General features: G+C 42.4%; 1 protein-coding gene across 1 annotated transcript; it reads left to right on the top strand.

Annotated features, from left to right (window-relative positions):
- The first annotated feature begins 223 nt into the window (after positions 1 to 223).
- Positions 224 to 925, top strand: LOC133814182 (uncharacterized). The gene is made up of 2 exons (XM_062247177.1): positions 224 to 396; positions 463 to 925. Exons 1-2 carry the CDS (start codon positions 224 to 226, stop codon positions 923 to 925), a joined length of 636 nt encoding a protein of 211 aa, XP_062103161.1.
- The last annotated feature ends 15,056 nt before the right edge of the window (positions 926 to 15,981 follow it).

The following is a 15,981-nucleotide window of genomic DNA, read 5'->3' as shown; positions in this document are numbered from 1 at the left end:
TCCGCAAAAAAGAGTGAATAAGTGGGAGAGACGTCTAGTTCAAAGAAAAATGGGGTTATTGAAGATCATCCTGTTACAAAGAAGGCTCCACCAGTTATTGTTGTTGACCCTAAAGTCAGAATTCCCTATCCTCAAAGATTTCAAAAAAATTCTCTTGATAAACAATTTTCCAAGTTTTAAGAGGTCGTCAAGAAGTTGCACATTTGCTGAAGCTTTCGAACCGATGCCCAGTTATGTGAAATTCTTGAAGGAGATTTTGTCAAAGAAGAGAAAAATGAAGGACTATGAAACTGTGGCGCTGAGAGAGGAGTGCAGTGCAATCTTGCAAAGAAAGCTTCCTCAAAAGCTTAGGGACCCGGGAAGTTTCACTATACCATGCACTATTGGGAATTTTAAGTGCAATCACGTCTTATGTGACTTGGGGGTGAGTATTGATTTGATGTGCTTATTTGTTTTTTGAAGGCTTGGTTTGGGTGAAGCAAGGCCTACAACAGTGACATTACAATTGGCTAATAGGTCAATCAAGCATCATAGGGGGATTATTGAGGATGTACTTGTAAAAGTGGACAAGTTTATTTTTCTAGGTGATTTTATTGTGTTGGACATAGAAGAGGATGCTGATGTCTCGATCATTCTTGGGAGACCATTTTTAGCCATGGGGCAAAAATTGATTGATGTTCAAAAAGGTGAATTAAGGCTTCGGGTTCAAGGTGATGAAGTGGTCTTCAATGTGTTTAAAGCAATGTCATACCATAAAGCAAGCGATAACTGTTTCTCCATTGATGTGATTGAAAGGGTTGTTTCTGAGAAGAATGGGAGCACTGATGCTCTTGAGGTGGTGTTTAAACAGTATGAAGAAGATGACAGTGATGATGTTGAGGTCATGGATTATGTGAAGTGGGTAAATTCTTACGGGCCTTACTAGTGTTACACCTAGATTTCGAGATGAGAAGTTATGACCCCGAAAACTGGGCTCGTCAGGTGTGAGCTTGAAACATATGCAGTCATCATATGATCCAAGTGTCGGACCTCTTTGAAGTAAACAATGACCTCGAGGATGTGTAGCCTCGAATATTCTCTGAGCTCGCAATGGTCATGGTATGACACATGAATATATTTTTCATGATTACCTTCAGGAGAGATGGCTTGAGCTCGCGAAGTGCAAGCTCGGATGTGACAACATTGTCAGTATCTACTTGTTTCGAGCATAGCGCGAAGCTAGGTTACGAGCTCATGATTAACTCATGGTCTCGCCAAGGTCAATGCCAATTGCCGATCTTAAAGATTTGATGAATCATCTGAGTTAATCAATTACGTGTGAATATGTTTATTGTTGTACAATCCCAATATTTAAGGGATATCATTTAATTTGTTATCCGTTCCCGATCTTCATGGGACGTTTCCGTGCATAAAGGAAATAATGCATTAAATAACATTATATTAATTGATTTACAGAATATCTTCCCGAGATATGTGGGAATGAATTCTGCAACCTTCTCTTCTCTATAAATAGAGAAGGAAGCACCATTTGTAAAGGATCGATTTTTGATTTATGGAGAGAAAACTCTTGGCAACTCTTCTCTGAAAAGTTTCCAGAAAACTCCCAAGTCATAATAACACAGACTCGTGGACTAGGCAGAGTTAAGTGTTGAACCATGTAAAAATTCTCTAGTTTTCCACTTTATTCATTTGCACCAATATTTTATTGTTTAATTGCTCTTCTATTTAAGTTGGTAAAAAACGACGTCAACAGTTTGGTGCTTTCATTGAGAGCTATTAAACAGTATGTGCGTGAGTCTGTTTGGTCAGGAAGCCTCTCATATTAGAAATGGCTGCAAATGATCCAAATATCCCTGAGGAGGAAATTTTAGATGAAGCTGAGTACTCCTGGTGCCCTAGAAAGCAACCAATGGTGAATTCTAACCCTAATGAGAGGAGTGGTCATCCGACTCTCGGGGACCACCTGCCCCCAGGGACGACGAGGACATGTACTACAATCGTGAAGGATATGTCCAAATAGTGGAACTTGAAAATCGTCAACTGCAAAAGAAGTTGGCAGAAGCTAAGAAACGCAACGAAGAGCTAGCCAGGCTAGCTGCTGAGGTGCAAGCGACTTAGGCCCCACCTCCGCAAGATGCCCAAGATCCGCCTCCGCAGGACATTCACGTCCCATCGCGTAGGCCTCGGGGGCGGCTGCGCAAAAACACTGCCACCCGAAGAGCGGAGTAGCCTCTGCCACTAGCAGAATAGCTTGCTCCACTGAGGCCCCAGAGAAGTAACCAATCTGGAGGTCTTGCTGACCCAACTGCAGAGGCACCAGTTGGAGTAGGGAATAACCGAGCCCCCTCGGAGGCTTGGACCCGAAATCCTGGTACTGCGCAGAATGGTGCAGAACCTGAGTGAGCAAACTCAGGGCCTTCTAGGCCCCATAATGGATGGCAACCACCATCACCATTAAGACACCCACCATCGCCAATAAGGCACCCTTCACCAACTCGGAGGAATACACAACCGAACTATGGTGATAAGGAAAGGCAAGCTGGGCGAAGGCATGGAAATGGGGAAACTGGTAGGGAGCATAGGGCTCCCCATCCCATGAGAATCCAAATGTCTCGATCTCACACTATTGAGACGAGACAACCAACAAGAAACCCATCTCAAAATAATTGTACAACGAGCCATGTCAATGAAGGCTCGGGTGACACTAGATTTGTAAGTATATACGACCAGGAACGTTGAAACACTGGAAATCGAGGTGATCACCCAGATTTACGGGAGCATTTGAACCATAATCGGGGGTGTGACAATCCCCCGAATTTGGACCTGAGAGACCATCTCAACAGGCGCAAGCACCCCACACCAAGGCGAGGAACTAGAGTTGTAATCAACGATGACCAGTTCCCGCTGCTTTAAGTCAAACCTCCCGTAGATCTAGTCCAAGAAAGGATTGAATAGTTAGAAAGAGCATTCAGGCTCTTGCAAAATGAACGAGGTCGACAACGGGATGAAGAGTTCGATGAAGAACTCGAGCCCTTTGCCCCGCATATTTCTAGCACCCCGTTTCCTCAAGGGTTTATAATTCCTCATGTCCCACCCTTTGATGGGAATTCGGATTCATATAGCCATTTAAGTACGTTCAACACAATCATGCAAGCCAGTAATGTGGGCTATGAGCTCAGGTGCATGCTGTTCCCAGCCTCACTCACGGGACCAACGAAGAACTGGTTTGAAAAATATAAGAGACATTCGATTGCTTCTTGGGATCAATTATCAAGAGATTTCAAAAAGCAATTCAAGGCCATGGTCTGCATTAGGCTCGAGGCGTCTACCTCGACCAATGTCCGAAAGCAGCCAAATGAGACACTGAAAAGCTATCTCACAAGGTTTAACTTAGAAGTCGCTCGAGCCCATGACGTCAATGACAGTGGCCATTTAATGGCTGTTCGAGCTGGAGTAATACCTGGAAGTTCTCTCTGGGAGGATATGCAAAGGAAGTCTGTAAGGTCCTTAACCGAGTTCAATCGACGAGCTCAGAGGTTTGTTAATGTAGAAGAGGCGATGTGCAACATTGAATATGACCTGTCATCCCATAACTACAACAATAAATGCAAACTCTGCCTCAACCTCGGCGGATCCTATGACCTCAAAACCCCATGGGGACAACCCTTCTAAAAGAAAGAAGAATGAAGGGAATAACCCCGAGGCAGAAGGGGGAAAGAAGAAGAAAGGGGAAAGATAATTCTTTGTATACAAGGTGTATACCGAGCTCAATGAGTCTTAGGATAATATCTACTTGGCTAATGAAAACCAGGTCCCCTTCAGACGACCTGACCCCATGAGAAACCAAAAAGTGAAAAGAGATTCTAATAAATATTGCAGATTTCACAGAGATATCGAAAATACGACCAATGAATGCAGACAATTAAAAGACGAGATCGAAGGTCTAATCTCGAGAGGATATTTCAGGAAATATGTTAGAAATCAAAACCCCAATCAGGCTTCCACTAGCCAGAGGGCAGCAGCTGCACCACCTTCCCAGAATAGCAACTCCTGAGCATGGGAAGATGAGTGACCCCCTCCGATTGATGGAGAAGATGTCATAACCATCTCGGGGGGGGGGGGGGGGGGAGGCTCCATATTGCAGGGTCGGGTAGGAATGCCCAGAAAAGATATGTGAATGAGCTGAAAAATGGTGACGGGTCTCCCTACGAATCCAAACCCAGAGCTTTGAAAAAGCAAAGGGTTGAATCTCTACCCATAACTTTTGCAGAAGATGACGCATCCCATGTGCAGTTCCCTCATAATGATTCGTTGGTCATAACCCTTCAGCTCACGAACAAGAGGGTACACCGAGTCTTGATTGATAACGGGAGCTCAGTGAGTATTCTCTACAAAGCCACTTTAGAAAAGATGGGACTCGCGCTTCGCAACCTTAAAGCAAGTGCAACTATGTTGTACGAATTTTCAGGAGAAGGGATTGCCAGTATGGGATCCATCGAACTCCCTGTAACCTTGGATGACTACCCAGTCTCGATAACCAAGATGATGGAGTTCATAGTGGTGGATCTCCCATCGTCCTATAACGTACTGCTCAGGAGACCCGCTCTAGTAGAGCTGGGGACAGTTTCGTCCGTTAGGCACCTGTCCATCAAGTTCCTGACTTCTAGTGGCATCGGGACGCTGAAAGGAGACAAGCTCGCGGGAAGGGAATGCTACATCATTTCTGTAAGAGGGAAGAAGCAAACAAGTGCACAAACACTTGTAGTAATTCAGAATAAGGATGGGACAGTCTTTGAAATAGACGAAGAGATCGATCCAAGAATAGAAGAAAGGGATAATCTCATGCCACTGGAAGAGCTCGAAGAAATTGATCCCCCAAAATCTGTGAAGGTTGGAAAAAACCTTTCAGAAGAAACAAAGTAGCAATTAATTTGCTTCTTGAGGAAGAACCATGATGTTTTCGCATGGTCGCATTCGAACATGGTAGGGATAAGTCCAAATGTGATAAGCCACACCCTTAACATTGATAAGAATTTCACCCTGAAGCAACAAAAACGAAGACTCCTGGATGATGACAGGAAGAAAGCCCTGAAGGAAGAGGTCAACAGGTTGAAGGTGAATCGATTTATATGAGATGCCTTCTACCCTGATTGGGTCGCTAACCCGATACTAGTTCCAAAACCTAACGGAACATGGAAAACTTGTATTGATTACTCTGACCTCAATAAGGCATGTCCTAAGGACTGCTTTCCTTTACCTAGGATTAACCAGCTCGTAGATGCCATAGCCGGGCATGAACTTATGTCATTCATGGATGCTTATTCTGGATATAACTAGATTGCCATGCATGCCCCAGACCAAGAGCATACGAGTTTTGTGACAGATAAAGGGCTATACTGTTACAATGTCATGCATTTTGGGCTTAAGAATGCTGGAGCCACATATCAAAGGCTTGTAAACATGATGTTCTCCAAGAAGATTGGTAATAATTTGGATGTGTATGTTGATGATATGTTGGTCAAATCTAAACATAACAATAACCAAGTGGACGACCTCGAAGAATGCTTCGCTGTGCTACGAAAGTACAACATGAAGCTCAACCCCCAGAAATGCTCCTTTGGAGTATCGTCAGGGAAGTTCCTGGGCTTCATTGTCAACGCGCAAGGAATAGAGCTTAATCCTGACAAGATTCAAGCGTTAATTGACATGCCCTCACCTTGAAAACATAAAGATGTCCAGAGTTTGATTGGATAGATGGCGGCATTAAGTAGGTATATCTCGAAATCTACAGACCGCTGTCTTCCATTTTTCAACCTTTTGAGAGGGGGCAGGAAATTCGAATGGGCAGAGGAATGCGAGCTGGCATTTCAGACCTCACAAAACCTCCCATCTTGTCGAAACCTATCACGGAAGAAACATTATACCTATATCTTGCCACAACTGAGCATGCCATCAGCGCCGTACTCGTCCGAGAAGACCAGAAGGTACAAAAGCCAGTATATTATGTCAGCAAAAGGTTACTGGGGACAGAATCGAGATACCCCTTAATGGAGAAGTTTGCTCTCAGCCTAATCCACTCATCTCGAAAGCTCCGACCTTACTTCAAAGCACACCCCATCCACGTACTGACCGACCAACCACTACGGCAAGTCTTGTCTAAGCCAGAAGCCTCGGATTGATTATTAAAATGGGTTGTTGAGCTCGGACAATTCGAGATCACTTATCATCCGAGAACAACCATAAAAGGGCAGACTTTGGCGGGCGTCATAGTGGAATGTACTGGAATGACTAACGACGAAGTTATAACCCTCGTCCGCGAGCTATGGAAACTTTATGTCGATGGATCTTCCAATGAAAATGGATCAGGGGCAGGAATTATATTGATCACTCCAACTGGAAGCCGATTTCACTCCACCTTGAGGTTTGGCTTTGAAGCATCTAACAACGAGGCTGAGTATGAAGATCTACTGGCCAGACTTCGAATAGCCAAGGAGCTCAAGGCCAAAGCAATACATTGTTACAGTGATTCGCAGTTGGTGGTCAACCAAATCCTAGGGGAATATCACGCTCATGGCATAAGGATGGCCGCATATTTAGAAAAAGCAAAAACAACACTAAAAAATTTTGAGTTCTATACAATAGAGCAGGTTCCCTGAGAACAAAATTCGAATGCAGATGCCGTAGCCAGGCTCGCCACATCCACCGAGGTCGATGAGTTGAATGTTGTGCCAATCGAGCATCTGTCGACACCCAGTATAAGCGAGCCTGAATAGGAAGATGTCTGAATGATTAACTTCGAGCCAACTTGGATGACCCAAATAGTTGATTACCTTGAAATTGGCATTCTCTCAGCAGAATGGAACAAGGCTCGAAAATTGATGTATCAGATTCCTAGATACACTATTGTGGAAGGAAGGCTATATCAGAGAGGATACTCAATGCCACTACTTCGATGTGTGATTCCACCCGAGGCCAAGAAGATCCTAGAAGAGATACATGAAGGATTCTGTGGGGACCACACTAGGGGCATAGCCTATCAAAGAAAATTATACGCCAAGGATACTTCTGGCCCATTGTCAAAGCAGACGCATTTGAGTATGTTAAGAAATGCAATAAGTGTCAGCGGTTCGTTACAATCTCGCTCGCTCCGCCTTTTGAGCTAACTATGATGACCTCCCCATGGCCATTCGCGGTTTGGGGAATTGATCTCATAGGCTCGTTTCCAACCGGCAAATGGGGAGTTAAGTATGAAGTGGTCGCGATCGACTATTTTACAAAATGGACCGAGGATGAACCTTTGGCAATAATTACCTCGAAAAAAGTCTTGGACTTTGTGGTGAAAAACATAATCTGCTGATATGGAATGCCAAGGAAGATAGTATCAGATAACGGTACTCAGTTCGACAGTGAAATGTTTAGCAATTCTTGTGAGAAAAATGGGATAATAAAGATCTTCTCCTCTGTAGCCCATCTCCAAGCTAATGGCCAAGTCAAAGCTGTGAATAAGACTTTCAAGGGTTCTATGAAAAAGAAATTGGAAGAAGCTAAGGGAAAATGGCCCAAGGAGTTGCCCCAAGTCTTATGGGCCAATCGAACCACAACTCGCATTTCAATAGGACACACCCCTTTTTCTCTGGCATATGGATGCGAGGCCATGTTACCAATCGAGGTCGAAGTACCCACTATTCGTAGCCATGTCTATGATCAAGCCTCGAACCAATCCCAGCTCAAAGTAAGTCTGGACCTGATTGAAGAAAGGTGAGATGAAGCTCAATTAAAAAATGCAGCATATCAGCAGCGAGCCACCAGATATTTCAATAAAAAGGTTTGGGACAGGAAATTCAGATTGGGAGACTTGGTGTTAAGGCGTGTGTTCCTAGCTACGAGGGACCCAGCCGCTGGCGTACTCGGGCCCAATTGGGAAGGGCCTTACCAAATCGAGTTAGTTATTCGACCTGGCGTCTACAAATTGGCAAGATTAAATAGAGATTTGGTACCACAAGCATGGAATGACAAACATCTACGACCTTACTATCAATAGTGTAGGAATGATGTCTCCTGTAACCATGCTTGTTTATCTTTGCAAAGTTTCTGTTAATAAATTGTTCAATTTCGAATAAAGTTCAATTCCATTTCAATATGTTGTATTTTTGCAAACTCTCTTAATTTAATAACATATGGTCACACTCATAGGATATTAAAGGGGCATCGGTGGTATACATACCATAAGGTTGAAAACATAACTCAAAAATAACATATACGAAAACATGCAAACGTCTGGATCATTAACCAGATTATTAAAATAAAGTGTTTGGATATAACCAAATGCGCGAGCCAAGATAATTTGGACATAACCAGATTATTAAGAGTAAAGTGTTTGGATATAACCAAATGCGCGAGCCAAGATAATTTGGACATAACTAGATTATTAAGAGTAAAGTGTTTAGATATAACCAAATGCGCAAGCCAAGATAATTTGGACATAACCAGATTATTAAGAGTAAAGTGTTTGGATATAACCAAATGCGCGAGCCAAGATAATTTGGATATAACCAAAATATTAAAAAATGTCTGGATACGACTAGATACGCGAACCAATGTGATCTAAATATAACTAGATCGAAAATATGTAAGTGTATGGATTTCAAACCAAACACGACCTAAATAGGTTTGGAACAAACTCGCAAAAACTAATCGACGGAAGGATGGGATATAAATAAACCCACTTCAATTTAAGTCGAGATCGAAGCTGGAATATCTTGCTAAAAGATAGTTTCAACCTCATAACTTTGGGGAGCTACCCAAGGACGAGGAAAAGTAACGAGAAAAGCAGGATATAACTAAACTACCTACCTTACACGCCATATAAGTACTTTTGAGTGCATGGTAAAAGTAAGTTCCGACCTTGACAGATAACGAGATCGGACATGGATATATCGAGCAAACTATGCGAGAATGCATAGAAACTCGAGTTGAAATCCAGCATGTGTTTGTATGAATAAACAAACATAAAGGAAAACTTTTAATATAAATTGCTTAAAATATTTTGATTTAAGAGATGTAAAGCAAAAATATTAAAGGGTCGTCAAACATGGTATCATAAATATCATAAGAAAATAGCTCTTTTACGAGCTTTAAATTGTCTTAGCCCCAAGGGCATGAAAAACAAAAGACATACACTATTACAAATGCCTCAGAGGGACGCAGCCCAGGATCAAAATTCAGGAGGCGGGAGCACCCTCTTTAGCCTTCTCAGCATCCTCCTGAGCAGCCTCCTCTGCTTCCTGCTGAGCTTGCCATTTGGCTAGAAGTTCATCCTCAAAAGAGCCTTGGAAACTGGTGTTGAGATCGGCGTTGCTGGTCCAGATTCTGTACATGGCCTGGTCAACCGCCCGATCCTTCCTCTCCTTGAACTCTTCAAGAAGATGAGCCTTCTCGCCCTCCATTATCTCGAAGGTGGACTTTTTATCCTCCTCAAGCCTGGCATTATGCTTTTCAAGCTCCTCGAGCCTGGCATTATGCTTTTCAAGCTCCTCGACCCTGGCCTTCATCTGCTCGACCTTAGCCTCCAGCTTCAATTTTGCGGCCTTAAACTCGTCAGTGAGCTTGAGCTGGAGATCCTTCGACTCCTGAGCATAATACATGCTCGCGTGGACCTTGTTGTTCAGCTTGTAGTTTAGCTGAGTAAACGCGGTAAGAGACTAGTACACAAACGAATGAAGTTAGAGCATACTCTAAGAAAAATTCCAACAAATAATCAAGTAAGAGAAGTTACCGTGGAGGTGAGCTCGAAACTTTTGTCATAAAGGATGTTGCAGTCCCGAGCATTGACCAAAAACTGCCACTGAGGAGCCTCAAAATTACTGATGCTTTGGCCTACCCGAGACAGGACGTCCGAGCCGAAGGTGGCACCGTGAACCCCGACAGCCTTGTTGACGACATACTCATCAACATGAGTAGAAATTGACAACAGGCGCTCTCTGGAGGTCGCTGATTTCTTCGAAGCTGGGCCAAGTGTTGGAAGGATCTTGATAGTAGGAGGCAAAGGAGGAGCATCTGTTGTCGTAGCATCGACCTGGGAAGTAGGGTCCGCTACTGGGCTCGGAATAGTAGAAGCTGGAGGAGGAGTCGCCTCGGTCCTTTTGGGGACCTTAGCAGGCCGGCTAGACCTTTGCGAGGCTCTCAGGCGCTTGCTCTGCTTGGCCCCTTCACCCATGGCGAACACATTCTCGAGATCGGAGTCCATAGTGCCTGCACAATCGAATCACATTAAAAAAAAAAATCAAGACACTAAAATTTGCATAATGCAGACAGTCAAAGGAATTAAAGACAAGTGACAAGGAACCTAACTGGAACTTTCCCCCGAGCTCTTGCTCGGCGACCACGTAATTCCCCTATCTTCAGAAGAGGCAGGGGGAGTCCCTTCCTTATATGTGGAAGTCAACCTCAAAAGGTCCCTATAGTCATTCGTCCCGTATTGGATGGCTATTCCATCCCAAACTTCATTCAGACTATACATTGTGTCGTACTTCCCTAGCCAGCTATCAAACCTATGGACCCTATCATCTACCCAAGACCATACATGAAAATTTTCCCTATCAACTGGGCATAAGATCAAGGTGTTGGGTTTATGCTTAAGTAGCGAAGGAGACCACAAGGCCGAGCTAAGAATGACCTTACCTCTGTCACTCGAGCTCGAGGCCTCGTCATTGGCATTGTTCCCCGGGCACAGACTCCTGGGACAGCGAGCTGGGGATTGTGCCTTAGAACTTCGCCTCAGAGGAAGGTTGCCGGTTGGGAGAGGCACAAACTCCCACTTGGTGTACTTCTTGTAGGCCCTATTGTCTGTGGATTGATCCTTCTCTAAGAGACCACAGGCTTGAAGCCTATCTTCATGAAGAAGATAGGATAGGGAGCGTCTGCCGTAAGAAAGCTGGAGCAAAGCCTCTTCCCTCATTGCGTCCATGGGAGTGGGACGGTGATAGTTGGCTGAGAGAATGGAATACACTATGAGTGGTTCGAACTTAAACAAAAATCGAGCATGAGAGGAAAAGGATCGTATACTTACAGATTCTTCTGAACGAATAATATCTAGAGGGAGCCAAGCCGTCCGTCCAAAAGAACGCCAGCTTAAAGTTAGGAGGATGGTTCGGCAGGTCCTCGAAGATCTTCTTCTCCCTGGGATAGCTCGAGAGGTAGTAGAAGCCATCTCCTCCCTGAGCTCGGGAGGGGTTTCTTTTCAAGCAAAAGAGATACAAAATCTCTTTTGGTGAAGGTCCTTCCCACTTTAGCTCGTGGTAAAGCGACCTCAGGCCTGACAAGAACCTGTATGAGTTGGTCTGGAGTTGGAACGACATGAGCCCAACAAAATCCAGAAAGTCCTTAAAAAAGGACTTCAAGGGAAATAAGGCCCCTGCCCTCATATGCTCGTGGCTCCAGGCCGCGAGCTTCAACTTATTGTTGGGACGACCATCTCCTGGGGCGTAACAACTCTGTTCATTGGAGGTCGGAGCTCGACACCTTAGCGAGCCTGATAATCCTAGGCCGTGGCGAGCTAGGATGTTGGTTATCTGCCCCAATGAGGAGACCGAGCTCCAATAATACTTGGCCTCAAAAAATTCTCCCCTCGAGGTGGGAATGGCGGCTGGCTGCGAGGTGGATGGGTGATTTGCTGATTCTTCCATCTATGAAAATTTGAGTTTGCCCGGTTTAAATGCGACCGTCACTTTGAGAGTAGGGTTGAGAGGAATTGGTCTTGGCTCGGGGTCCGGGTCTGGATAGATTGCGATCCTAAGTTTCTCCCTTTTTCTCTCTTCGACCTCGTCGATCTGGCGTCGAAAATGAGCTCGAGTATCCTCTTGCTCACACTTCAATTCGTGCTCTTGAATCAGCCGTTGGTTCCGAGTAAAAGGTGACTCCGGGCTCGGATTTGTCGGTGAGTAAGGAATCGCAAGTATTGACCCCCACCGCTTTTCCAAATTCTGCGACATCTAGCAAGAAAGAAAAAGGGTGAGGGCTAGGCATACAAGAAATTAAGGATAAAAATCGAGATGGTCTGAGCTCGAATGCTCGAGACCATCGAATAAGCTCGATCAAAAGAACGAGATCATGTTCGGAAGAAACCTGAGCTATCAAAAGAATTGAGCCCCGAGCGTGTATTTGACGCGAAGGGGGGAAAATGGATTTATTTTTAAAAGATCCCAGATTTTCAGGGAAAAAGTTGGCGGTTACTCAAAAAGTGATATTTTTGGGAAACGTGCAATTTGTAAACCCTAATCTTATACCCCGTTTCTTGGTCTACACGATATGATATTCAAAATCAAGATAACCCAGTAAAAGAGCCATATTTGCATCATTTATGAAAAATCTGGGTTTGGAAATCCGTAGCATCAGATGAGCCTAAAAAACTACACGATATTAACTAAAGCATTTTAGTGCTAAACTAGTACCCAAAGTGCAACAACAACATGTACATGCATGGAAAAAATAGAGTACATATATGAACATATGAGAACAGGAACATATACTTACACAATGCAGCTGGTGGATACAGAGAAATTGATGACCGAAGGAGAGGTTGCAAGAACGATTTCACGGAGTCGAACATGCCAGCAGTGTTTTGTTTCCTCGTCTTGGAGAACATGCAAGAGCTGAATGAGTTTTGAGTTCTGGTTTTTTGTTCTTCTCTTCTCTCTGAAAGCTCTAAATACGAAAGTAAGGGAAGAAGATGTCACAAGCGTATTTATAGACCACAAAAGAATGTCAAACAATGAATCAATCTGGACCGTTGGACGATTTTGGTATTTGATCGAACGAACGGGTACAGGCGTGGAAATGGCGAAAAAATGGTGGCAGATGAGAAGAGGTGGGCATGGTGCCAACATACTCAAGTACTGTTGTTGCGATATTTTTATTACACGCAAGTGCACGTATCATACAAGTAGTAACTCACACAGATGAGGTCGAACCCAAGGGAATTGCAGCTAAGTACTAACAAAATTGGATTTATATTTCTATTTGGCAACAATAAAAATTCGTTTTTAAAATTATAATGCAGAAAACACAACAAGCAAAACAATAAATAATAAGGATTTAACAATGGATGTGAAATTAGGAATATGATTTCAATTGCTTTGATTACCCAATTGTTAATACTAGTCAACTATTCTTCTTCCTCCAATGAGATGACAGATTATAAAATCACCTAAACTCTTTTCAGATCATGAAGGTACTAAATTGCATTGTCAACTATTGCATCTCTGAGATAGTACAACAAACAATTCGCATTAAGCAATAATCTAAAAGTCACATAAGCTATGCGAATACTTTCGTTTCACATCAAAACCTATGTTTATTCATTTAGAGCATTCCTAATATTCACTTTTCAGATTTCATATTAGGATCATGAATCATGCTTAAGATGATCAATCTCAAACATGTATTAAGCACAAAAATGAACAAATCACATAATCAAGGAAGAAGGAATAATCAAATAGCATTAATCCATGGAATAATCTCAGTCAATATCCATCAAATCCCTAAATAAGAGTTTAGCTCATAATCTCAGTATTCATATCCATAATCAAATTAAACATAAAAAATAACATAGAAAATTAAAGAAAAAGAGAGTGAAACTAGATTGGGAATTGTCACAGATCGCCCACGATTGCTCCAAGCTTCTTCTTCTTCTTCTTCTTCTTTTCTCCACTTGTTTTTTGTCTCTCCCCTCTAATTCACGTTTTTCTCCTCTTCAAATCGCATCAAAACTCGTTACCCTAAATTATCCCCTGTGAATGGACTAAAATGCCCTTCATTTAAAAATCTGCCGAATTTCAATTTCCAGCAACCTAGCGCGGTCGCACTCTACAGTAGCGAGGTCGCTCTACTCTCTCAGAAAAGGCATTTTTGACAGCTTTATGAATTTTTGTGCTTTTTTGGCATCTTTTTCATTCTAAATCATCCCAATCCTTCAAAACCTGAAAATAAACAAAAACAACACAAAACAAGCGTAAAATAGAACAAAACAACCCTAAACCTCTAAAATACTTCCTAAGTAGACACACTAAAACAAGTCTAAAACTCGCTAATCAAATTCCCCCAAACTTAACATTTACTCACGCTCGAGTAAAGAACTCTAAACAAACCTAAAACAACTAAACAAAGGCAAATCAAATTGACAACGACAAATCAAGCCTCCAAATTAAGTTTGTCATGCTCATATAGTTTTCAGAAAATCCAGCCATCATGATAATCTAGAATTTTGATTAAAATATTTCTTCAACTCACTCAATTCCAAACAAATATATGTTTGCCTGATCATGATCAATAAATAACATGCATTTGAATCTATTTAAACTTACCAAATTACTCACCACAAACCATCAAATCTTATTATCTCATATGCTTGCATCACTTACTACTCTCCACTAATATTGACAACACATGCTCAAGAATCAATAGGGCTTTTATAGCTTATAACGATAGGCTTAGGCATGGGTAGACGAGATGTCATTTAGGCTCAAAATTACCATAAGCATACAAACCATACAAACCACACTTGATATCCACATTACAGTTCACAAATAATCCCAGTATTTCCTTTTTTTTTTTTCAAGATTGAGATAATTCACACTTAGATTTTTTTTTTTTCAAACTACACTCCCCCAAACTTGTTTTTTTTTTATTATATGTTTAAAAGGAGTGTAGTTTACTTTCAATATCTTTTTTTTTTCTTTTTAAGGAGTCTCAATCTTTTTATTTATAACACTCCACAATACACCCTATTACAAAACCAATCCCCCAATCATCATTCACTTGTATGCTCACGGTAATCATTCAAGGGAAGGAAATATAATAACATGTTTAAAGTAAGCTCAAAATAGGTGTCAAACACAAAGAATGTAACATTAGGATCAAAAAGGACAACTAGGGGTTAAATTAATCAAGGTTGGCTTGAAAGGCTCAATCGTTCCAAAAAAATCGACTAAATCATCTTCCTAAGTATGCATTGTCTATGATTTCGCCTCAAGTAGCAAGCAAGCAAGTTCTAAGCATAATCATCCATCTTTCCTTAAACCAAAATTAAGCAAGCATAAATATCATCAAATGCACGAGATTTATCTAGAAATCATGATCAAGCTCTCACATATTTAGATAGACCCAAGCAACTCAAAGAAACATTCAACCAAGCACACAGATTTTGTTCAATTTTATGGCTTTCATTTCATCCAACTATACAAGCAATTCATTCAATCATTATCATCAACTAATCATCATCAACTTGATTTATCAGACACTCTAAACACCCTAAACAAGACACACTAGCACAAAACACACATAAAAGACAAAACATAAAAGACAAACACTCAAACAACAATAAATTCCTTTCCCCCAAACTTAATCTAAACATTGTCCTCAATGTTTTAAAGCAAAGCTAAGGAAAAAGAAACTTACCTGACAATTCAAACATCTCACGACGAAGGACCCTCACCACCATCTCCCTCAGGTGGAGGATAACCAAAATGCGGCGGCTGAGGAAACTGGGGAAATTGACTAGTGAAAAAAAGTCGTGTTTTAAACACTCTGATGCGCTCCAGCGCAGTCGCGGCACATATAGCGCGATCGCGCTACTGTCCTCCAGAGCCGCGTATGTTCGGCGTCGAGCGCAGTCACGACACTCCTAGCGCGGTCGCGCTACTGCACTCGTTTGGCCTGGCTCTCTGTGAGCGCGGTTGCGCCCCTCATGGGGCGGTCGCACTGATGGCATCGTTGGGCCTGGCTCTCTGTGAGCTCGGTCGCGCTAATGGCCCAGATTTTTGTTTTGTTTTTTTTATTACATAAAAAAAAACTACATAAGTAAATAAGAAAAATTAAAACATAAAATGTCTCAAACTGAACAAAAATTATTGTAAAAACTTGGGGTGCCTCCCAAGAGCACTGTCGTTAACATCATATAGCCGGACGCTGATTTCCTCTTCACCT

The sequence above is a fragment of the Humulus lupulus genome, chromosome 2, assembly GCF_963169125.1.
Source record: "Humulus lupulus chromosome 2, drHumLupu1.1, whole genome shotgun sequence".
NCBI classification, from domain to species: domain Eukaryota; kingdom Viridiplantae; phylum Streptophyta; class Magnoliopsida; order Rosales; family Cannabaceae; genus Humulus; species Humulus lupulus.
This window is presented reverse-complemented; position numbering and strand designations above follow the sequence as displayed.